The sequence below is a fragment of the Dermacentor albipictus genome, chromosome 9 (assembly GCF_038994185.2).
Source record: "Dermacentor albipictus isolate Rhodes 1998 colony chromosome 9, USDA_Dalb.pri_finalv2, whole genome shotgun sequence".
Classification (NCBI taxonomy): Eukaryota; Metazoa; Arthropoda; class Arachnida; order Ixodida; family Ixodidae; genus Dermacentor; species Dermacentor albipictus.
In genome coordinates, this window is record NC_091829.1 from 115,413,302 (window position 1) to 115,437,313 (window position 24,012).

The window sequence follows — 24,012 nt, forward strand, 5'->3', positions numbered from 1 at the left end:
GACTCCTTCGCCCGTTTCTTTGTGTGTGTGTGTGTGTGTGTGTGTGTGTGTGTGTGTGTGTGTGTGTGTGTGTGTGTGTGTGTGTGTGTGTGTGTGTGTGTGTGTGTGTGTGTGTGTGTGTGTGTGTGTGTGTGTGTGTGTTCGGCGGTCGATACTCAGACTCCACGGCTGATACCAACGTGCGTGCTCTCGCGCATTCGAGTTCCGGAACGCGTCTGTCAGCCAACGCCAACGAGGGAGTTTCGGGAATAGAGGACTCAAAATTAGGGAGGGCGTGCTGCCGAGCACGTACAGAAAAAAAGCGAGGAGCCTACGATGAAGTTGGGGCTTTCGCTTACGTTAAGCCGCTTGCGTACGCTCGTGTAATTTGCCAAGTTTCGTTGAGCAGCCAGGGCTGTTGTGCTGGTGGCGTAAAGAAACGATGGGGGACGAAGCTGTGCTCAGTTGCAGACGTGCCTTCGCAACGTCGCCTGTTAAGCCTAGCAGAATTGTGCATCCTGAGGTATGGATGCCGTGGTTGAGTGCTCCGGAAGGACAGCTCTCGCCGCCGTCTACCATCTGTAGCGGCTGCAGGACGGGACTCTGGCACCGCTATGCAGATGTACTACTCGATTAGCGCCTCTGCTCTTTGCCGAATGATGCATTTAACCAACAAACGCTACCTAAGTTTCCACGGTGCTGCAACTGCTTTCAAGCGCATCGTTCCTGAAGTACAAAGCTATTCAAAGAAGACGACGTTAAGAATAATGGGCGATGATTCCTGCATGGTTTTTCTCAAGTGACCGGACAAGATGTCATCGGCTCTATCATGACGTCAAGGCACAACAAAATTTGCAAGTGTTAATTGTGTATCAACAAAGGGTATGAGCAAGCTAGTAGCGTTCTTGTGACTGCGCTCGCGCCTGGCAGCCGCAGTGATCGCAAGTGAGCCAGCCGGTGTATATTGTGACGTCGTGACCCATTTGCCTTGTGTGGGTACTGGTACTAGCTTGTACACACACACACATACACATACACATACACATACACACACACACACACACACACACACACACACTGTTATGATTGCGGGTTCAATCCCATCGCTCGTGATCCGGTGTCAAGATTGGAGTCGGGCATGAATTAGAAGGTAGCTGGCCCATGCCGTCCTCCAACTTATCCACGCTGAGGACGTTGATGAAGGGAAGGACTGCTTCTCATCGAGAATGAGGAATGTGGGTTTATTTACAGTACTTATATCAGTCTAACATGACTGTTTGAGAAAGTACACCTGTCTAACACGACTGCTTGAGAGAGAGTGTCCTGAGCAGCCGCACATCAGCGGTTTTTAAACACTCGGTCCTCCCCCGATACCCAGGTGATGGAAACGGCCGTCCAAGCACCGTAGGGGAGACGAAGCACCGTAGGGGAGACGACCCGGCACCGTAGGGGCATTTATTCCCCGAACTGCAGCGCGCCCGCCGGCCGCCCATTGTATGGCGTCTTGGTCGGCGCGTGGGAAGGGGTGTCAGCAGACGTTCCCGCGGCTCAGTAACAATAGTTGGTCCGCCGAGCCCGTTTAGTTACAATGGCGACTTCGTCAAACTCGGTTCCAGCGACGGAGAGTCGAGGAGGCACGTATTGTTGTTCACACACAGTCGACTTAATCACGCCGTGGCTAGAGGTGTGCGGCGACGCTCCCGGAATGTTGCCTCCACAGTCGCAACTGGTTGGCAAAACTTGCACTGCAGCTGGCCGTTCTTAACACACACACACACACGCACACACACACACACACGCGCGCGCGCACACACACACGCACACACGAAAAGCCTTCTATGTGGATGGAATCAATTGCATGTCGTTAGCGGCGTCTCGTATTGTGTTCTTTGCTAATTCAAGCTGCCCGGAACAGACGCTGAATCGATGCAACTTCCGCGTGCGACCGTTTTGCCCCGACACGTGGAAGGGGAAACCCGCAGAATAAGTCAACTTCAACGCCCAGTGGGGGTTTTTCTTTCGTCTTATTTAGTCGTTTTAAAGGAAGGTGTTTGTTTTCTCTTCATCAGCTTAAACTGTAACACGGATGAAAATGTGGGACCGTTTTTTTTTGTTTAGAGGAGCGCCCATACTTTTGCACGCTTTGCCTCCGTAGCTTTCTCTTCATCGGTGTAGAAAGTTGTTCCTGCAATAATTTTTCAATGAAACCCTATTCTCGTATATCGTCGCCCGCCTAATGCCATTTCACTGTGGACGTCTATCCTCTCATTCGCGCTTACCTGTGCACCACGTGGCGTCGGGGAGGGGGGCGGGCTGCAAGCATGAGAGTGACGAAACGCGACAATCGTGCCACATGGACGATGTTGTAATGAGGCACGCCGTAGCGGCTGACGACTTCGGATTAATGTCGACTACCTAGGGTCCTATAAAGTGCACCTAAAATCTGAGTACACGAGCGTTGCTTGCGTTTCGCTTCCACGAAAATGCCCCCCCCCCCCCCCCCCCCTGCGGTCGGGATCGAAGCCGCGACCTCGGCAGTGCAACGCCGTAACCACCGACTGCTCTCACCATGGCGGTTCCCTCCGGACACGTTCTGCGTCGAATGGGGAGGAGTGTTGGCACCCCAGCGGCGTCCGTCATTATCACCAGGGTGTTATTTTTGCACTACACGCACAGGGAGAGCGGGAAATATGTACGCAGGAAATGGGGCCGGGGATAGTGCATCCCCCAACTTTTTGATGTCCGACGTACTTAACTGCGTGCACTTCATAACTATCGGCGAAACCGGCGCTGTCGTGCGCCTTCGTGAAAACCTTGGCTCGAGCTGTAGCTGCCGGTTCATACTTCAGTACACAAATTTTAACACACGCACGACACGATGTTCGTAGCTGAATTCGCATTGACGGTTTTCTTTGTGCGTGTATGTGCCGAGTACGTTCGCAGCGATCACGTGACTGTCGGCTTGTACTTGACGCCCGTCGTCTCGCCCGGTTTCTTTTGTGCGCGTGTGGTTTGCGCCGGTGAATTCTCGAGTGCGCATGACGGGACGGGCGTTCGGCGTAGTGGCTGTGCCTACGCCGTCCCGCGTGCTGCGGTCACGTGTCCGCCCTGTGCTTCAAATCTCTTCGGGTGTCTTTCTGGCAGCGGCACGGCGCTCCACGGGTTCTCGTGCCAAAAGTCTTCGAGGGCACTGTGTGTTCGGTCGACGCGTGTCGGCGTCGCACAATGCAGTCGTAGGGCGGCACTATTTTATCGCGCGGTTGGACTCGGCGGGCTGCGCGATCCTTCGGTTCCTGCATGGGTGTTCTCGGGGCGCTGCACGTAACTGGCGCGTAGGAGCAGCGCGCGGATTCTTTCTCTCTCTCTCTCTCTGGCCCGTGGTCGCGTCAGCTTGCGGCGTTGTGTGTGTGTGCGCGCGCCATGCGACGTTTCGTTTGCGCACGGCGCTGGCGAAGCCGTCGTCGTGGCAGCAAGAGTTACGCATGAAAAGGGAGGAGGGAGGGCGTGTTAGGTTCGGCATGCTTTGGTTTCGTTATAGTTTGTCTGCTGCCGGTCTCGGTGTGCGTCGTGGCAGGCGAGATTGAGAGAGGGGGCCGAGGGGCGTGGGACGACGCCGTTCTTGCCTCGGCGCCAAGGCAGCCATGTGTGTCTCGGTGCGGATGAGTCGCTAGCTGGCTGGCTGGTTGGGGCCTCAAACCAAGTCCGGTTTGGTTATAAAGCGGCCGCTGACTCAGGAGGGGGCCGACGTCCGTTGAGGTGGTGGCTTGCCTTCTTCGCTTATCTCTCCTCGCCCTCTCATTTTTCTCTCGGGGAGGGTGGGGGGTCTGAAGAAATGCAGCCGGACGCATTCGGGCGTTTCTTTTTTTTCTCCCTACCAAAAGAGGTGTTGTCTTTGGCGTACGCAAAAATTTCTGGCATTCTCAAACAGTGCTTCCTGTAGCGGCAACTGATTCCGAGAAAAAAAAAAAGAAAAGTTTGCCTTGAAGCCGAATGTGATTTGGTCTGCGGTGTCGCGTATGTGTTAGTGGTGCAAAACGTGCTTCGGTGCGTCGGTTGAGACAAGCGGCCGGCAGCGCGTGCAGAACCTAAGCCTAACGAGTCGTTACGGCGCGAGCAGGTCCCGGAGGCCGAATTCGCGCAGCACTTTGTACGCGAGAAGCGGGAAGCACCAGTCGTGGAAGCGGACACATTTCGGCGGAAGCGGCCCATCTGTCGGCGAGCTTGTCGTTTCGACCGACGGGGCGTCGGTAAAGTGCGCAGTGTTTCCCCACCAAGGAGAACAAACGTTTCCTTGCTAAGTTTCGATGCCGGCTACCGTGGAGGGCTCGGGATAGATTCTCAACATCCACAGGGTTTCAACAGATCGCGTGTTCTTTGTACTGCGGAGCACGAGGTCACAGGTTCGATTATACCGGCCGCCATGGCTGGAGCTAGCAATGCTTTGGGTGCATGTTAAAGGATCACGGGTGTTCAAAATGAATCCGGTACCGCTCATTAGGGCAATTTCAGGGCGTTCGGACACAAAATTAATTTTTTTGTTTAAACTTCAACGATGTCTCAATATAACTTATCGGGCTTTCGAAACCATACTTTTAATCACGTAACTAACCAGAAAGGACTATGAGTAATTGTAAAGAACCCCCTTCCACTTTCGAAATGTGGAGAGAGATCTTTTCAGCACTTTAAAGTCTTTCAGAATATCAACCGTTCAAATACGGCATGTTTTATAGTATAGCCACCCAGTAAGGGTGATAAAGAACAAACAAAGAAAGAAACAAACAAAAGGATTTTTATGTTGTATTAATCGAGGGTTGGAAGCCTGACGTATAAGGTTTGGAAATCTTCCTCTATTTAGATCAATTACTCCGTTTTACGCTAACATTTCTAAAATATTCCCAGACTTATGGCCCTCAGGGTTGGCAGCGCCCAGGGGCCCGCTAACCTTCGGCGGCGGAGCACGATGTCGGCGATGGGCGAAATCACGACCTACTGCTTATGGCGTTTTTCACTGGTCGATTCGGAGCAGGTTTTTTTGCGCCGCGGCAACGAATCCGAATTTCACTGGTCGATCTGGAGCGGGTTCGCGCGTTCCACTGGTCGTTTCGGATCAACTCGCTCCGCGCCGGATCGCTCTCACTTGCTCCGCCGCCGAGACGCGGATTCGGGCGGAAATAGAACGTGTCACATGGCGTAACTTCCGTCTTCAAGCGAAATCGGTACCCGGTCGGTACGCACAACATTGTGTTGGGCATAGTTTGCGCAACCGGTTTGTGTCACGTGCACGCAGACTTCCTGTGTGATCTCCCGCGGAGCGTTCGTGCGCTCCACAGGCAGACTCGGATTGGTGAAAGCCGAGCGCTCGCTCGAGGATTCAGGCGGCTGCTCCAGATCGACCAGTGAAAAACGCCATTATACAGTAGGTCGTGGGCGAAATGCGCGTTTATCCCCGAGCAGCGAGGTTTGCGTTTGCACGTCTAAACAACCACTTCGGCGCAAAACTTGTAAGCGTGTACCGGAGTGACATTCTCGACTTGCGACTTTCTTTTTATTTAATATTTTGCGTTAGGTGTACGTGCTGGACTCGAAAAGCCGTAGGAAACACACTGTAGAATCTCAGAGCCCCATAAATAGTCTAGTGTAACAGCTTTTTACGGACCACTTTTGTTAGGTTGCGCTTTCCAGGAGGTGTATTTGTCGTGACGTCATAACACAGTACGATGACGCAGAAGGTGTGGTCGCATGGGATCAGGGTATCGCTTGAGCCCATATATAATCGTTTAGCGTACTATACATATTGTAGAGTGGGAATCATGTTGGCCCCGTGGGATTAACTTCTAGCAAAAGAGTACGATCGACGTACGTTTGTATTGCACAGCATAGTTCTGATGTTTGGGCTGGTGGACCAGCCTTTGTCGAAGTGTCAGAAATATGCTGTGCAATACCAACGTACGTCATACTCTTTTTCCTTGAACCACACACACACACACACACACACACACACACACACACACACACACACACACACACACACACACACACACACACACACACACACACACACACCCGAGGAAGATGTGTCCTGACGAAACAGACTTCTTGTTTCGCCCTCTGTACCTGACCACTATATTTCGCGGGTGGTGACGCATAGAATACCGCGTTGCAATAGCCTGCTACGCGCAGGACCTTCTACAGCTGTTACTAGCTTTCATGCACTATTGAATCGTGTAGTTTTGCGGATGAGTTTTACTCGGATTTGCGCAAGAAAGGCTGCATGCATGAGCTTGGGGTTTGAGCAGTTCTCATATTCGAATACTCCGAACGACATACCGTATATACCCACATTGTCCACTATGAGACAAAAATGCTTTACCTTTCTTTCCTTTCTTTGTCTCTGGCAAACGTGAGTGCCAAGTACGCGTGGCCGGAAGCTTTCCCACGTCACAAACACACCGCAGCCATGTGTACCGCGGAGAAAACACTTGGACGAGCGAGGTTGTTTACGAGAGATTACAATTGCACCCTGGTTATACCGGTGCCGCCGTTTCCTCCTCGTGGAAAACCCGCTTCTCTTTCGCCTACCGCGGTTGTGTAGTTGCAGGTTTGCAACGACGCGGCGTTTTGGATTCGGCAACTGGCGTATATACTCGCGTGTTTTTTTAATAGCGAATAGGCGTAACCTTCGGCGTTTGAAAAGACGCTAACGAGAAACGAGTTGAGCTCGGCGAAACTTGTGGGCGAGTTCGTCCATAATAGTTTAGAAAAGGTACTGCGCCAAAGGCATGCAGAATAGCTCGTGACAGTATCGGCACGGAAGCTCAACAGCCTGCGCACTAATTAAACGCCCTTAGAGATCGCAACTTTAAATCAATCAATCAATCAATCAATCAATCAATCAATCAATCAATCAGATGTTTATGATAGTTCCCTGGAACAGCTACGGAGACATTGTACTGGTAAACTTAATATGCGAGACAAAACGTATACATATATCTAGAAGACAGCAGTCGTACAAAAAAACAATGCGAGACCGAGGAACAAATAGGGAAGCAGAAAAATGAGGAGGCGGATGTAAAAGGGAGTTAATCATACAACGCGATTTGCACAGAACGCACGAAATAAACTCTGAAATAGGTAAATGTAGGCACAATACTTAGTACATGTTTTTGGGGGTCGAGACATGGGGCAGTCTTTAATGCAACAAGGCCGGGCAGAAGATGCCGTGTGTTGCCTGGTATACGTTTGCGGCGCGGAAAATTGCTCACGATTAGGAGCCTTTGCACAATGTGTAATGCCATGGACAACCTCGTAAAGGAGCAAACGGTCCGGTTTAATTTGTTTGGATTTTAGAAGTGTGAGTTGAGATACATTTGACAGGGCTGAACTATGGTCGCCAGAACGGCAAAAACGGTGCTTGGATGTCCAATCATTTCGGACGCGTTCAATCATTTCAGAATTAGGTTTGCAGGTTCCGCCCGAAACTACAGAGGCATGCTCTAGTAGCGGAAGGCACACAGTAGAAGATAATTTCAGAAAGGCAACACGGGAGTCACGCGATGAACGACAAACAGTACCAAAAGCGCGGAGGGCACGGCACGCTGCTTGGCGTGTACTCAGGGATGAAGAGAAGCTTCACGTTTTGTCTAAGTACTGTCATGATTGGGGGCTCAATCCCATCGCTCGTAACCCGTTGTCAAGATTGGAGTCAGGCATGAATTCGAAGGTAGTTGGCCCATGCCGTCATCGAACTTATCCACGCTGAGGACGTTGATGAAGGGAATGACTGCTTCTCATCGAGAACGAGGAATATGGGTTTATTTACAGTATTTAAATCAGTCTAACATGACCGCTTGAGAAAAGTGTATCAGTCTAACATGAATGCTTAGGAAAGTGTCGAGCATCCGCACAACAGCGGCTTATAAGCACTCGGTCGTCCAGTCATTGTAAACAGGCCGCCTCTCCGCGGGACGGGTTACACACACACACACACACACACACACACACACACACACACACACACACACACACACACACACACACACACACACACACACACACACACACACACACACACACACACACACACACACACACACACACACACACACACACACACACACACACACACACACACACACACACACGCACACACACACACACACACACACACACAGTGCAATGGTCCGGAGCCGACGTCAGAGGGGCTTCGTAGAACTCGGAGCCGTCCCGGGTAGCGTGCCTGGGTAGCACATTGTCTTGCGTCTTGGTCGGTGCGTGGGAAGGAGCCTAAGACGACGTTCTCGCGGCAACTCCCCCACCCGTAGCAGATCAGGTCCGCGTTGGGGAGTTTGGTAACAATAGTTGGCCGCCGAACTCATTCCGTCACAACGGCGACGAGGCTAGAGCGTAACGGTGGCGGTTTCAGCACAAAGCCTGCTTCGTCAAACGCATCCTAGCTGAAGCGACGGAGAGTGGAGGACGTGCGTATTGTTCCCGACACAAACTAAACTTAGTCACGCCGTGGCTAGAGGTTGGCGGCGGCATTCCAAGATGAGGTTGGCACCGCTGGCGTAAATGGCTGGCAAACTTGCACTGCAGCTGGCCGTTGTTAACAGTACACACCAAGATCTTTTATTTCATTGACCCTGGGCAGTGGAGCATCCCGAAGGGCGTATGGAAATTGCAAATGGTGTGTTTTCCGCATATGACTTATAATGCCGTAGTTTTGGAAGCATTTAGAGTAGCTTATTGTTTCTGCACCAGTTTGAGAGTAAAAAAATTTCTTTCTGGAGGTCACTACTACTGCTACTACTACTACTTCTACTACTACTAGTAGTAGTAGTAGTAGTAATAGTAGTAGTAACAACAACATACTAAATAAAGACAAACACAAACACAATGACATACTAAATAAAGACAAACACAAACAAGTAAAGAATCAGGATAAAATTTCAACATTTCATCAATAATTTCTTCGACTGTTTTTTCGAAGTTACCAAAAAGAATTCATCGGCCAGATCCTTCAATATTTTTGGGATGTATACACTTCTCGTTTTACCATACTTAGATAGTGGAATAGGGTACCTTAGAACGTTTTTTTTTTATTTCTTAACAGTCGAGGTGCATCGTACGCCTCTTTGAATTCATCGCTCCAATTATGCCGCATACTAACAGTTCTGCTAAATAAATCCTCCAATGTGCAAAATCCTAATTCCTGAAAAATATTATTGTCATGTAGTGTAATACCATAAGCCACATTTGTTAATCTATTTTTTAGTAGTTTATTAATCCGATTTTTCCAGCGCTCTGTACAAAAGGCGAAGGTCGGTATACCATACCTAAGCACACTGTACGCTAGTGCATGCACTATTATTTTCTTGACTGGTAGAGGTACTAAACTCTTTATGTTGAAAAGTAGATATGCAGCACTCTGTAGTTTGCCACATAAAAACGCCATGTGATGCTGCCAAGACATGCCGCTGTTGAACGTTATACCCAAGTATTTGAATGTCTCCACATATTCTATAGCAGTACATTTACATGAAATACAATGTTCATCATGTAGAAATATTGGCAAGTTTATTTTTTGAGTTTTTAATGGACTACGAAAGCACGTGATTTTGCTTTTCTTAGCATTTATATAGACACAGTTTTCTTCAAACCATTGCATAGCCTTATGAACTGCATTCTGTAGGGCGCTAATAGCTTCCTCATAATGCATATGATGCGTGAGTAGAACTGTGTCATCTGCATATTGATACACAGTGGCTTTTGTAATTATCGTGGGAAAGTCGTTCATAAATAAATTGGTTAAGAGTGGGGACAACACGGATCCCTATGGAACCCCAGCTGTAATGTATTTCCTAGCGCTAACAATTTCTTTACTGCCCCCTACCACCTGTGATCTATCATGTAAATAATTGTAAATAAGATCAAGAAAGGGTCCCCTGAAACCCAAACGAAACAAGTTTTCCAATAAAATATCGTGATTTACAGTTTCGAACGCTTTTGCTAAATCCAAAAACAAAGCATAACTATACAGGTTCTTATCTGGAGCAGAATATAATTCATCGGTGAACTCTTCTAACAGTGTAATAGTACCTCGCTCAGCAACGAATCCAAACTGTCTTGATGTTAGGATTGAAAATTTCTTCAAGAAGGAAGTCATGCAATCAAACAGAAACCTTTTCAGTATTTGGGAGAGTATAGGCAAAACGGAGATAGGTCTATGGTTTTCGACTTCATCTTGTTTTCCTGCTTTATACAGTGGCTTAACAATCACCCCTTTTAATGTCTCCGGAATTGATGCGGTGCTTATAAAACCATTAATTATAAAACGCAGTATGTCTGCTAACGTAACAAAATTTCTTCTTAGTGTGGCCACAGCCAACCCATCTATACCAGGTTGTTTATTAGGTCGAAAACTGAAAATTATTCTCCTCAGCTCTTCCTTCCACAACGTGGGCAAAAAAGCAGAGGCTTGAACAGTTTGTTTGAGCGAGCAAGTGTGTCTCTGCGACTGCGCAGTGTTAGAAAAACGCGTGAAAAAATTACTGAAATTATCTACCACTATATCTGGCTTCTCTAAAAAAGATTCTAAGAAATTCGCAGGTGCCGCAGTACTGCCTCGGAGCGTACTTATTAAAGCCCAAGTTTTTGCAGAATTTTTGTGTGCTTGATTAAATGTAAGAAATACCGCCGTTTTGTTGATCTCAAGAGGGCAACGACCCTATTCCTCGCAATCTTATATTCCGTTTTCAAGTCTTGATTTTTCGGCGCACGCCTGCTCCTTTTCCACAATCAGTCTCTGTAGGAAATAGCTCTCATTATGTCGGCCGTAAACCAGGGATAACTGTTCCTTTGTTTTTTAGTTATCGTGTACATACTAGAAAGCTCAAACTTTTTTAGCTGCTCACAATTTTTTTTATAAACTTTAGCATAATTAGAATCCTTAATCATTTCCGTCCAGTCAAACTGCGAAGTCAAATGATCAAATGTTTTCCTATTGAAAATCTTCACTTCTGTTTGATTAGTATCATGTTTTTCTTCTGATTTGTCCTTTCCGGGCAGGGGTAAAAGTGCCTTAAGGCGAAATGCGACAAAATAGTGATCCGCTATATTTTGCCTTATGATACATGCCGTTGAAGAATAATTAGGTGCTCTTATTGCTATGTGGTCTAGACAGGAGGATACTAGTCTATTTTGTAAGACTTCGTCTCTCGTAGGTTGATTTATAGGCACTTGTAAGCCATAGGTTGATAAGATGGAGAGGTAATCCGACACAGTAGTCGAACTGGTGTTCAATATATTAATGTTTAGGTCACCCGCCAAACAAATTTGATCTGCTGCTTTCTGGCCTTCTAAAATTTCTTCAAGTTCACGCAAGAACCGTGTGACACTTATTTGGCATGACGATAAATAGCTATCAACAATAATTCTGTGTTAGTAAGCGTGATTTTTACTGTCAAACTTTCGGCGTGGTTTAAAGAAATGTCCGTAACCATAGTGTCATATCTTAACAAACAACGCTAAACCCCCTCCTCGTCGTTTTTGTTGTGACATAAAATGGGCTTTGTAGCCCTTTAATTTGTAAATGTTAGTGCAATCCTCTGGTACATTTGTTTCCACTATTATAAATGCATCTACTATATCTGCGGCTGATTCCGCTACCTCTCTACATTCCTCCGAATATTTTCGTAGACTTCTGATATTAATACTAATTACCGTGAAACCGTTTTCACGGCTGGCAGCAAATATATCTTTGAACTCATTGAAATTTGAGACAGAGGAAAAATTCGTTGCCATGTTGCTTATGAAATTTTAAGAATATCGGCTAGATTCTTAATTCGGATCAGGGGTGCATCTTCGTTCTTCTTCACGAAAATATTTCCGCCCTTAACGCATGCAAACTTGTAGTTCATTTCTTTTGCTGTAGTTCTAGCTCGCCAGAACAGATTTCGGTTCATTCTTGTCAGATTATCATTGATGAACAGCTTCGGCAGCTGTCCGTTTTGATGCAAGCGTCTTAGCTTCCCCCGCGCATCAAACCGCGCATCCCTTGCGGTCACGGAAGAAAAACAGACTATTACTGTTGGGCTCGTCTTTTGTTTGTTTCGTAAGCGATGCACCGCCTCGATATCACAGCTACAGAGGTCTGACAGCTCCAGTTTACTGGCTATGTTCGATAAGACTTCTCTTAGGTTTTCCTCGTGTTTGGCAGGTAGCCCTTCAATTTCCATGTTCACTTTTCTGCCATACTGTTCGCTTTCATTTAGATCCTGTTGCATCTGATGCAGCTGCTCCGCCTGTGTTTCCAGTTGCGTTTTCAGGTCAGCAATTTGTGCTTCACGCGCAGCTTCCCGTTCTTTACTGGCGGAAAGCTGTGCTAACACCGTGCCGTATTGTTTAGACATAAAGGAGAATGTTTCTTCTAGGTCTTTCATTGCCATGCTCAAATTTGTGAATTCTGCTTTCAGTAGGAGCAGAGAGTCTACTTTTCCATGTAAAGTCAGCAAAGAGGTTAAAGTTTGCTTAATACCTGCCAGCTCTGAAATTAACGTGGTTTCTGAAGTGCCATCTTCTTGTGGAGTCGTACTCGTAGACTGTGAGCCCCCCCCCCCCCCCCCTCGTTGCTTTATCGCCCGACACGTTGTGCACACCCATGATTCACGTTTACTTTGACTCCGCTGCGAAAGTATCTTGAGCTAGACCTGAGAATTGCTGACCCGAATAATAAGGGTTCCCGCACTCCGAACAAGTAATGAAACGACCATCATCGGGTAGCCCTTTGTTACAAACAGTACAATTGTCCATAATTCCACTCAACAAGATACACTCTGCAATCGGCGGTAAACGCCCTTAGTTAGATTCACAAGGTAAGTACAGTACCTGTAAAATATGTATGTCAGTGTCCGGTCGCTGAATCGCCGCCTACTGCAGAGCGCCCTGCGCTGCAGGCTGTTTAAGTAGGCGTTTCTGCCAGGGTTTCCTGAGGGTGGTTTGATTTCCCAAAATCTTTCCCAATAATAATAATAATAATAATAATAATAATAATAATAATAATAATACAGTGAAAGCTCGTTAATTCGAACTTCAATAATTCGAATTTATGGATAATTCGAACTGTACAATTTGGTCCGGCCAAGCTCCATAGAAGTCTATGTATAAAAAAGTCCGTTAATTCGAACGCGAGAAGGTTCCCTCACGGATAATTCGAACTACGCTCGACAGGCACACGGCCAGAGAAACACGCCTACTGCCTACACACAAGGCTATATTGCCTCCGAAACGGAGAGAATGGCGAGAGAAGGCAAAATCGGACAAAAATCTAACCGACGCGGGGTCAGCCAGAAGGCAGCGGCGGCTGCCGCCTCTCCGTTCTACGTAACCTCCAAGACTTCTTGCCCGTTGCGAATCTCGGAGGCTTTGCAAATCTTGTACAGCTGTTAATGTTGTGCGGAGATGGCACGGCAAGCTCCAAAACACAGCGAATCAAGTACGTCGCAGCTGCGCTTGCAATCAAGAACCAACGAATCAGGGCCTTCGCCACCTTCACATGTTCAGCGTCTTTGTCTCGGCAGTCTTCATCGGTTGTGCACCTCTGTTTTCTGCTTAGGAGGTATCGGCCGTCGCGATTCATTGTGATGGTGTTAAGCCTCGGCTAACGTTCGTTTCGGTGGACATCGGTGGTGTGGCACAGTCGGACCCAGAGCTTCGACTTGAAGATGGCGTGTGCCCGCGGCACACGCCATCACTTTCTGACACGCCAAATTTCTGACATGCCCTACTGCTTCCAAATCGCAGTGTACTGTTGCCCTCCTTCACTTTCGTTAGTTCGAACTTTCGTTAATTCGAACTGAAGCGGCTTCCCCTTGCGGTTCGAATTAACGAGCTTTTGCTGTAATATACGAAAGCTTGACCGGCCAAGTCGAACAAAGGCTTGAGGGGCAGTACCCGCCGCCTTCACTCGTGCCTTGCGACCTGCGGTTTCCCAACGCGAGCCACCAGGGAGCCGGCTGACGTGCGTATTGATCCAATCGCCCAGTTTGGCAATCGCGAAGCTGGCATGCCTGCGCGGCGCGGCCAAGGTCAACAAACTCCCGCAATTTTTAGAACGCCGAAAGAAATGAAAAGAAAGAGAAGAAAAGAACCGATGTTTGTTGCCGAGCCGGATTGAGATCTCTCGAGTGGAGGGCGCATCTGACAGTTGGCTGTGTACGCGTTTGTAGCCCGGTGTCGGGATTCGCTGCTTGGTTGATTGCTTGATTGATTGATTCAGTCAGTCGATAAATGGACACATCTCCTGCTGCGATTGACTGAACGAATCATTGTTTGATACGAGGGAATAAACGCGAAGTTACTTCTTTGCGATGCACGTGACGTCGTCTTCCTCCGCTACAGTGTTGCATAATGTGGCGCCTGAAGTACGCGCACTGACGCCACCATCCCCGGTGTTTGCGTGGAACGCAAATCTGGACATATTAATGAACGCACAGAAGCCTTGCGGCAGCGCCAGCAAAAAAAAAAAAAGAGAAAAAAGAGAGAGAGCGTCCCTGATGTATATGTGAAGCGCTCTCCCACATTCACGACCACGTACAGGCGGCAGTGTCTTGTCATCCATCTGGATGCGTCTTTTGTTTTTGTTTTTTTAGCGCGATTAGCGTCCTTAGCCCATTTCGCGCACTTTCGCCTGCTACCGCTGTCTGGCCCCTGAAACGTCGCCCTATAACTCGCGAAACAAAGCAATTCCGTGCCCGGCTGGTAAAACTTGGAAGGCGCTCTTCTGGCTGACAATGAAAATCGAAGTTCTACGCCCGAAATGCAATCGTCCCGTAGTTCATTCGAGGTCAGATATGCTGAACCCCGATTCTGCAGGGCCACCGTGAGAAAACTGGCCGAGTTCCCGAGGCCGCCTTTAGTGAAGTTTCTTTTCATTTTTCGTGGCTTCCAAAGGTAGACGCTGTGCTCTATGGCGGTGCTGTGTCACGTCCATGCATTAATGCGGTTTACGTTGTTAGCCTATATGGTTCCCCAAACTACCGGCTGCAAATAAAGGCGTCTTGGGCAACGCAGTGTGTCGTTTGCTGCGTTGCTAAAAGCATCGACGTCAATTAACAGTCACCGTAAGACGTGTCCTGGCGGAATTTTTTTTCGCCTTTAACATATCCCAGAGATCTTCCGTAGGACATGTTTGTGCTAATAGATCTTCATAGCCCACAGTAGTATTAGCGATTGGCAAGCCGAAACCTGATCGCACGCCGTGGGCGTGGGAAGCACAACCCCCAGCTTCGACAGCAGCGCCGCGCCGCAGAGCTATACTGGCAGATAAGGCCGGGCCGGTCCGGGAAACCTCGGGGAATGGATATGTTGACTTCGCATTTACAGCCGTGATGTCGCTAAATAATAAAAGGGGGGCAATGAGTTTCTGATTCACTCTCGTACGTTAAGCAGGCCGCGCTTAAGTGACGGTTTGCGTTAGCGAACTCGGTGCATCGAATAGGTGCGTTGGGATATTTGGTATTAAACTTGTAGAAGGCGATAGCTTTTCAAACTTCGCAATGTTCAAACTAGCTAGCGCTGGTGATCCCTATAATTTTTCGTGCGTGCATCCTCAACAATACATATATATATATATATATATATATATATATATATATATATATATATATATATATATATATATATATATATATATATATATATATATATATATATATACGCACACACACTCGTACGCTTAGCGTTTCTGCTAGAACATTAACCCATTTTATAAATCACCTGTGGCTGACAGCACAATTCCAATCCTTGAGGGATTGCTCAAGCGGACAGACATTATACGTACGAAAAATCGAAATGCATAGTTGCCTAATTATCAAAATCGCTAATTAATTTTTCCTTTAGTTAGCTTGCAGCGCGTATTGCAATTTACAAATTGTAGCCGCGGAGTTCGCGAGGCCGATCCACTTTGAACGCATTCTCAGGACGGCACCAGTTCCTAAAAATTAAGGGGAAGCTTTAGCTCGGGCCCAGCTCCGATGCCGCCTAGTGCAGTATATGTAAAACGCAGAAATGCTTTAATGATGCGACCGCGATGCCATTCTTAATTACAGTTGTTGCATTTAAGAGAAAGTTAAATTCTAGTGACCTTTGGGATAGGAATTTGGGTTTAGGGCCTAAATGCTTTAACAAATGTTCAAAATCGGTAAACGTGAAAAAATGAATAGCATGAAGTTTACAAATCTGTAGCTCTGCTCCAAGAACAGATATCCCTGTTCTGTAAACTGCATCCGTTAGAACATACAAAGCGGACAAATTTGATATATTAAGTTCAATCTTGCGCGCATTTTTAGTGTTTACTAGGGTTTTGCGAAAGTCCTACTCACATATGTCCTACTCACAAAGTCCTACTCACATATCCTACTCACAAATGCAACAATTTCGTCCGGTTTAGATGTCCTATTACATGCAATTGACCGAATTATGATATTTTTAATTCCTGCATTGCAGAGTTCTAAATTCGGTAGTTTCGCCTTCTCGAAATTTGCGATTTCCGATTATTTTTATTTCAAACATCGACAGCCGAAATAAAAAAAAAAAGTCAGCTTCCAACAGTCACTGCATTTTAACCGTTTCTTTTAAAGGGACTCTAAGGAGGAAAATCGGTATCTTCTGTATCAGTAAATTGCCCTTCTGCCATATCAAAAACACCTCTCTTACCGCGACAAGGCGCTTGGTACGCCAGGAAAAGCGCAACAAAATACGGATGGCGAAGCGTCCTCGAAGCTTCCCGCACCTTCTCGCTGTGACGTCATTGCTTTTTGACAGCCTCTTCTGGGTGCCTGGTTAATTCTTCGGCGGCAACGATAGACGACAGTCTGTTCTAAAGGAGCCATATATTGAACATGGCGAGTTTCATGAACTTTTGCAGAGCCAAAGTGGCCTAAATACGAAAAAATACTTTGATCATCCGTGACGTCAGAGTGACGTGCGGGGTTGGGGAATGGCGCGAAATTCGAAAACTGGAACTTTCATTTTCTCTACCAATCACCAAGCTCTTATTTCAAAATTTATGACAAGAGAGTTTCCAAAAAGAACGCTTTATCTGTTTTTAGTGTTTTGCTTAAGTGTCTCATTCAAATGTAGCGAACCTCATCGAATTTGGTGCAGTGGTTGGCAAAGAAAATGATCTCTCTTTTGCCATGTATTTATGTAGAACTAAAGCTCCCTCCTGATTCCCGAAGTTTGTGAAGAAATACATTGGGGTCTAGTTAGTTTACCGCTTCAATGCAATAAAATGGCGTTTTGTTAAGGAAGTAAGTGCAACGACAGTGCATCTTTGCCGCAGGTTTGGTGGTGCATATCTCGGAAATCGTGTCATCCGCAGTTGCAAGTGGATATGGCTTGCAGTCTCACCAGCTACAATATTTAAATTGCAGTATTTACCGTAAGCAATTAGTTAAAATATAACTGGTGAATTTCTCGTTGCTTAGTCGATTACGCATTTCGATTTCTCGTGGATTTCTCGTGCAATTAATGTCTGTCTCCGAGTGGAACACGAAGACTAGAACTGTGCTGTCTACCGCAGGCGATTTTTAGAAAAATCGATTCGTGTCTTCGCTGGAACATATGGTATATGTGCTTCGTGCTTGCTGAACAGAGGCTGAAAGCTCGAGTGATGACTGTACCAATTGTCCTAACCTACAAATCACTAGAAACACATCCGGGTGTCGGCTATTGCAATCGACCGGTGCTCTCACTGGAACGCGATACTCAATGGTGATCAATTAATGCGCATTTTTTCTACGCCTATGAAGAAATCTAATGGTGAGGACTTGCTTGGGAAGGTAACAGTTCTGACTAGTTAGTTTGTTCTGAACAAGCAAGCTTAGAACATCATTTTGTTTTGTTGTATAATTTATCTGTTCTGTCGACATGCCGCTGCATGCCAGGTGCGTTTCAGAATTGGGCCCTGTACTGGCCGTTATGGTTATCAGTGTAAAACAAGTGTTGTCTGAACTCTGGGGCACTTAACTGGGTGTCTGTAAAAAGAAAAGGAAATCGTCTCTCAGTGTGTAGTTTGGGCTACTATCACATACAGTGCGGCGCGGCCTGGTCATTAAGCGAGCCCATCTCCTTAGCCCATTCGGCTCTCCTCTGCATAATGACCAGTGATGAATGAATCTGAATCGCGACACGGCTTGATGCATAGGCGCCTCGTCTGGTTTGGTACATCAAAGTTACCCTACGGTTCGCGTCTGGCGCTACCCGCCGAGCTGCCGTGTTTCGCGTCGTGTGCCTTCTCCGTAATGGCGGCAGCACCCGCTCCCCGCAGTTGTGTGCAGTGCCTTCCACCGCACAGGCAGGCAGGCGGGAAACCCGCGCGCGGGTGACGTGCTCGGTATTGCTGCACGCGCTGTTACTGCACGCGCTAATGCTCTCCGAAACTGGTTTTTCGCCGTGCTGGTTTTCAAGCTGTGCGCGTCCTGGTTTGGGCGCGGGAAGGGGACGAGCCAATGGGCGCCTATGCATCGCGTCGATGTTTTTCTTCTTCCTGTAGCGTAGCGCGATTGCATATTACTGTAGAGGAGCGGGGGAGGCGCGGCAAAACACTCTGGGAGCGGCTGCTTTCTGCAGCTGCCGACAGGCGGCGACACGAGTTTGCGCTGGCACCGCTCCTTCGAAGCAGCCACAGCTTCGCCGCAGGCACAGGCATCTCAGCTTTTCTTGTGTCTTGAAAACCAGGCGATTAAACGTGCCGCGTGTTGCATTGGATGACCCGCACTGCAGTCCTGCGAAATTTCGCTGAGGACGCGAAATCTCTTTTCTTACGATTGTAAGAGACAAAAAAACGCGCGGGCCGGTACTTCGGTTCGACCCTATAAAAGGCACCTGCCAACGTCTCGGTTGAGGCGTGCACTTCATAAGCAGTAAGGTGTGCGAACTTTTCTTATAGTGTGTTTGTGTACCATACACTAAAATTGCGATTTCGCAGTCATTATAGTTAGTTTGGTGTGTTTATTATTTCGGTGCGAGGTATGAACCTATAAGTGTGACATTCTTTTCTAAAAGCTAGTTCGAAATATATCGAATTCTGTCGCATTCTGCCGTGAACATTGCGTGAACCATGCTGTGTAATGTGCATTTGTAAACTGAAGGTGCAGGAGCTCCCACCAGCTGCTATCCGTCTCTAGCTCATGTATCTTTCTCAATATATCTGAACAGAAAAAAAAAAAATTTCGTTCTCATGTGTTGTTTCAGCACAAGCAACGTCAGCATAGCATCTGCATAACGTAAACATGACATCTACATAACGTAACATAGCATCTGCAATAATGCTGCGTCAGATAACGTCAACATGTTCAGCATTAACACGAACATCTAGACGAAAGGGGCTTCGCCTTCACCGATTTCACAGTGCGTGGGACCAGCATAATCCTTCGTTGCATTTTAGCGCGGGAGAGTAGAGGGGTCGACCACTCGACGGTCACAAAGGCTGTTCGGACTGAGCTGCGTGTTTAGACCGGCCGTCCGGTGTTTGTACAGTAAAGATTCATCCGCCAATGGGTTCAAGGACCTTTGTGAAAGGCAACGCGCAGCAGTGTGATGTCCCTGTTATTTGAAGAGAGGCATCATAAATATTTATTTTTATCTTTGGCGGGGGTTCATAAGTAAAGGTTGAGCCATCCGCGTGGGACGTCTTCTTAATGCGCTGGCGCAAGAGCAGGGATGTTTCGTTTTGTGTTTCACCCATGAGCATGATGAGGTGTGATGATGAACATGGTGACGACTCTAAAAAAAAAAAAAATGTACAGTTGAGAGCGAAAGGTCTGTAGAGACGGCGGCATCAGGAAAAAAAGGATTAGTTTCTTCTAGCACACCCGATGAACGGGAAATTGTCCTTATGCATGACGCTGGTTAAAAAAAAAAAAGTTCGCACGCAGGCAGTACTACTTGATTGCAGCCTTTATGCCGATTGACTGCGAAGAAAAAAAAAATGCAGCCGCACCTGTGGCCCCCGACCTTTGCTCTCGACTGTACATGCTCACATGTGTTGAGTAGGCCGCGAATCGGGCATGTAGCATTATTGAAGCGGAGAAGATAACTTATGTCGTCCGTACGGAACCTTTTCTTTTCTCGAACAGGTAAATCCGCAGGGCATGGTTCCTCCAGTGAAGATGACGGCGCTTCGGAAAATGGTCAGTGACAAAAGTTCACCGCTTCTTTTTCTTTTCTCTGCTTTTCGAAAACGAACAATCATTGCCTGGGTCAAACTCGCCGCCATGACACCCGCGTCAAACGCGCTCATTGAAGCACTTCGAAACCACTGTCTTTGGATTCGACGTCTACTCGAGTATCTACTACGCGGCCATGCGTTTAAACGGCCACGAGGGATTCGTGCTGTCTGATGCGTGGATCGAACCCGCGTTAAGTGCGCACTTTGAGGCGTGACTTCGATTCGACTAATATATAGTCGACCACCGTCTGCTACGCGGTCGTGTTTCCCAATGGCCGCGGAAGTTGCGTCATCCGGTCGACTACTGGCGCCATCGGTTGGAACAGGTCGACCGATCAAGCGCGCACTGCGTCGAGCCCCCCCCCCCCCCCCCCCCCCCCCCCCCCCCCGTGCAGGCTTTGATATCGACTGACGTTATAGTCGACTACTGACGCTCGGAATCACTCCTGACATCTGGAATTAAACGTTGGATCGGCTGCTACAAAATGACTTCGCGTGACCTAGCTGCCCCGTTCAAATGTGGACGTTACTGGGAGCGCCAAGGCAAGCCTTGGACCGCGAGCTCCAGTGGACTTCCACGCAAACAAAGATTGGAAATAAATAAATCAAGAAAATGTGTATAGATAGAGGTACAATCGTAGACAGAAAGAAAATAGCGGAACAAATGAAACTTGTCGGGGGCAGGACCTGCCTTGTTATCCGTACTAGCACTCTTTCTTCAAGAAAGCGTGTGAAATGGTTCTCATGTCTGGTGGAACCAGTGGACGTAGCCATCGCAAGAAATAAACAAAAATTATGAAACACCGAGCAACATTATAAATAAATAACTAAATATATAGAACATGTTAATCCACATTTCAGTGGACGAGTACGAAAGCACAGTGTGTTATACACACGTACTTACGGAAAGCTACAGCTCTTTAAACATGATATTGAAGAACCTGTAGCGATTTCATGAAAAAAAAATTCACGAAAACGCGTTTTTCATTTGTTTAAGTTAATGTTAAAGGTTGACTGCCTTCGGAGGTATCGTACTGGTGGCAGAGACGGTTGGTGGTACAGGTGGTCTATCTAAGGCCACCCGAACGTGTCGTTGATTACAGTCCGCTTTCGTTAAATAAATATCCACCTAATAGCAGGCGGGTCTGGCCGCGCTGTCACAAACGGAAAATTGAGGAAGCGTTCCTATATTGTACGCTGCAGCAGAGATATCTCGGTATGGTTCGCATAGCTTCCTAAGGAAATGATTAAAGGAAATGTGGCGCCAGTATCCGCAGGAACTTCAAACAGGGCGCTCTAGCCGTAATATTATGCGTAACATGTGGATTTGCCTAAACTTCGACCTTCCGGCTTGGAACGGCTTTGAGACTTTGGAAATCCATCATATTCCACAAAAATATTACGCTATGAATGCAGCAGTCCGCTATGGTTATACATGTGCACACGAGAGTCTCACTGCCTTTGCACATTTCGAAAAAAAAAAAAACTGATTGCTTCAAATTTTTAGAAATATAGATAGCGCATTAAGTAAATCCGCAAAAGAAAGTCGGAAGCCACGAAGCACGGCGCTTAGACAGACCCATCATTCGAACGGGCCTCGGGAAAACCTGCGGACTGTTCATTGCACAGTGTCGCTGAAGTGTGCACAATGTTCCGAATATGACAGCGATGCTCATTCCGACGGATGCAAAATGTGTGACACCTGCCGGGCCCCGCTCGAGTGTGGCGTCCTGCTCCGGAGCACGACAGGTCGCGGGATCGATTCCCGACGGTTGCGTGCACCGACCAGTCGAGTAGGACAGTTCCTACTGCCGAGGGCGTGGAAACTTAAGGCGTACACAGCGCAGGAACCGCTTTAAAAAAAGGGTTTAGTCAGCCTGGTGTCGACGCTGCCCGTGTATCCTTGACGAAGACTGTACGTGTTTAGACAGAAGGGGCCACCTCTCAGTATTTTGATTGTGAGATGGCATATTCGCAGTATTCTGCTTTCTAGCTTTGTAATCAGTTCATGCCTTGTGGTAAACGTTACTTTATACGATTTCTTACTCTGTAGACTGTTGTAAACTTGTTATCACACTAATCCATCTTTCCAATAGTCTGGGCAAGGTTGAGGGATTCAAATAAATAAATAAATAAATAAATAAATAAATAAATAAATAAATAAATAAATAAATAAACGTGTATTTCTTTATTATATTTGTTAAGTGTAGTCTCAAGATAGTAAGCCAATGTGTGAAGTTCCACAATCGGTACGTGCAGCAAACCGGAAGTATGTCTGCCGGCATCCCACGCAGCAGCACCGCGATGTTATAGAAGTTGGTGTAACAGTGGCGATCGATGCGGGGCCGATACCCGACACCGCGACTGCGGAAGCGCGATAACGCCCTCTGACGCGGGCGAAAACGAGAAGTGGGAACAGCACGCGTCACAAAAAAACGCGCCCGACTGCGTGCAAAGCGTTTTCGGGGTGTTGCTTGCACGGCCGAGATAAGCGCCTCGCAATCAGAAGCGCGTGGTTGTTGCGACGCCGGTACGCTTCACGTATAGCGGGTTCTCTTTCTATTGTGGAGGGGAAAAAAAAACGTACGGGGTAAATTAACTGCTGTTTTCGTTTTAATTGAAATGGTCGAATAATAAGGTAAGCGTCTCCTACTGCAAGCCGGCCTCCGCTACAGTGTGACAACCAGCTATGACCGCTGGATACATGACAACAGATTCCACAAAACACTGCTTCAATTCATGCACAACACAGGCCTCACAGCACACATATAATACACATATACGCATCAAGAATTATGCCTTAAGGGCAAGTCTTCATCGGAATTAAAAAAAGAAAAAAAAAGAAGAAATGATGACGCTGGAGGGAGGCGAACCCACCCCTTCCGCATTCCCAGGGATCTCGTGCGCGTCATGCACTCGAAAAATGTGGACGTGTGGATGGGCTCGAGTGCACTGTGGTCTTTTTGTTCACTTTTCTTGTTCCAGAATTGCTACTAAACGTGACTGATTTCTCCTGCGCTATCTCTGAAATCGTTGCCGTCTCTTTATTTTTTTACTTAAATAAGTGAAATTCGGGTGTTTTGCGTGCCAGAACCACGACCTGATTATCAGGGCACGCCGTTAGTGGGGGACTGCGGATTAATTTTGACCAGCTCGGGGTCCTTTAACGCGCACCACAATCTGGCTCGCCCCCATCGAAGTTGTTTCTTTTCTTTCTATTTTTTTAATAGGGTTGAAACAAAACACAAGACAGAGTCCCTCGGATTCGCGTATTCTTTTCGCACGTTATCTTCCTGTTATTGAATAATTAATCAATTTGATTCAAAGTCCAGACGCTGCATTGCCGGTGAACACGCCATGCTTCCGAGAGCCGATATCAGGGGGCGTAATCGCGTTTTTTTTTTTTTTGAAGTCGCTTTTATATGCTGGTATATGTTACGAGCATAACCCCCTCCTTCATTTTTTTTTCTTAATACGTCTTTTGGATGCGTAAAGCAACATCTCAATGTATTCGGAGTACGTAACCGTTTCCTTATGTTCTTCCCTCGTCGTCAACACCGCTTTTCTTTGCCTAAACACTTGAGGTGAAATGTGCCACCATACCAAAGTACCACTGTACATGCCAGGGAATTGTGGGGTATAGGTTGGCACGTCGATGCTGCCATCTGTATTCTTGTGCCGTTGCGCTGTATTGGCAAAGCAGTGGATAATTTTTCACCTTTGACGACAAGACGGTTGTGAATAAATTGCTGTCTATCTCCGCGAAAGCTGACGTCAAGACTGCGCACAAACGGTGCTACCAC

At 47.2% G+C, this 24,012-nt stretch overlaps 1 protein-coding gene across 1 annotated transcript in view; it reads left to right on the forward strand.

Annotated features, from left to right (window-relative positions):
* The window catches only part of Pur-alpha (Purine-rich binding protein-alpha), a 223,704-nt gene that overhangs the window by 40,651 nt on the left and 159,041 nt on the right, over positions 1 to 24,012 (forward strand). Inside the window, exon 2 of the mRNA XM_065446087.2 lies at positions 20,118 to 20,171. Within this exon, the coding sequence (XP_065302159.1) occupies positions 20,118 to 20,171 (54 nt within the window). The remainder of the gene's footprint in view (positions 1 to 20,117; positions 20,172 to 24,012) is intronic.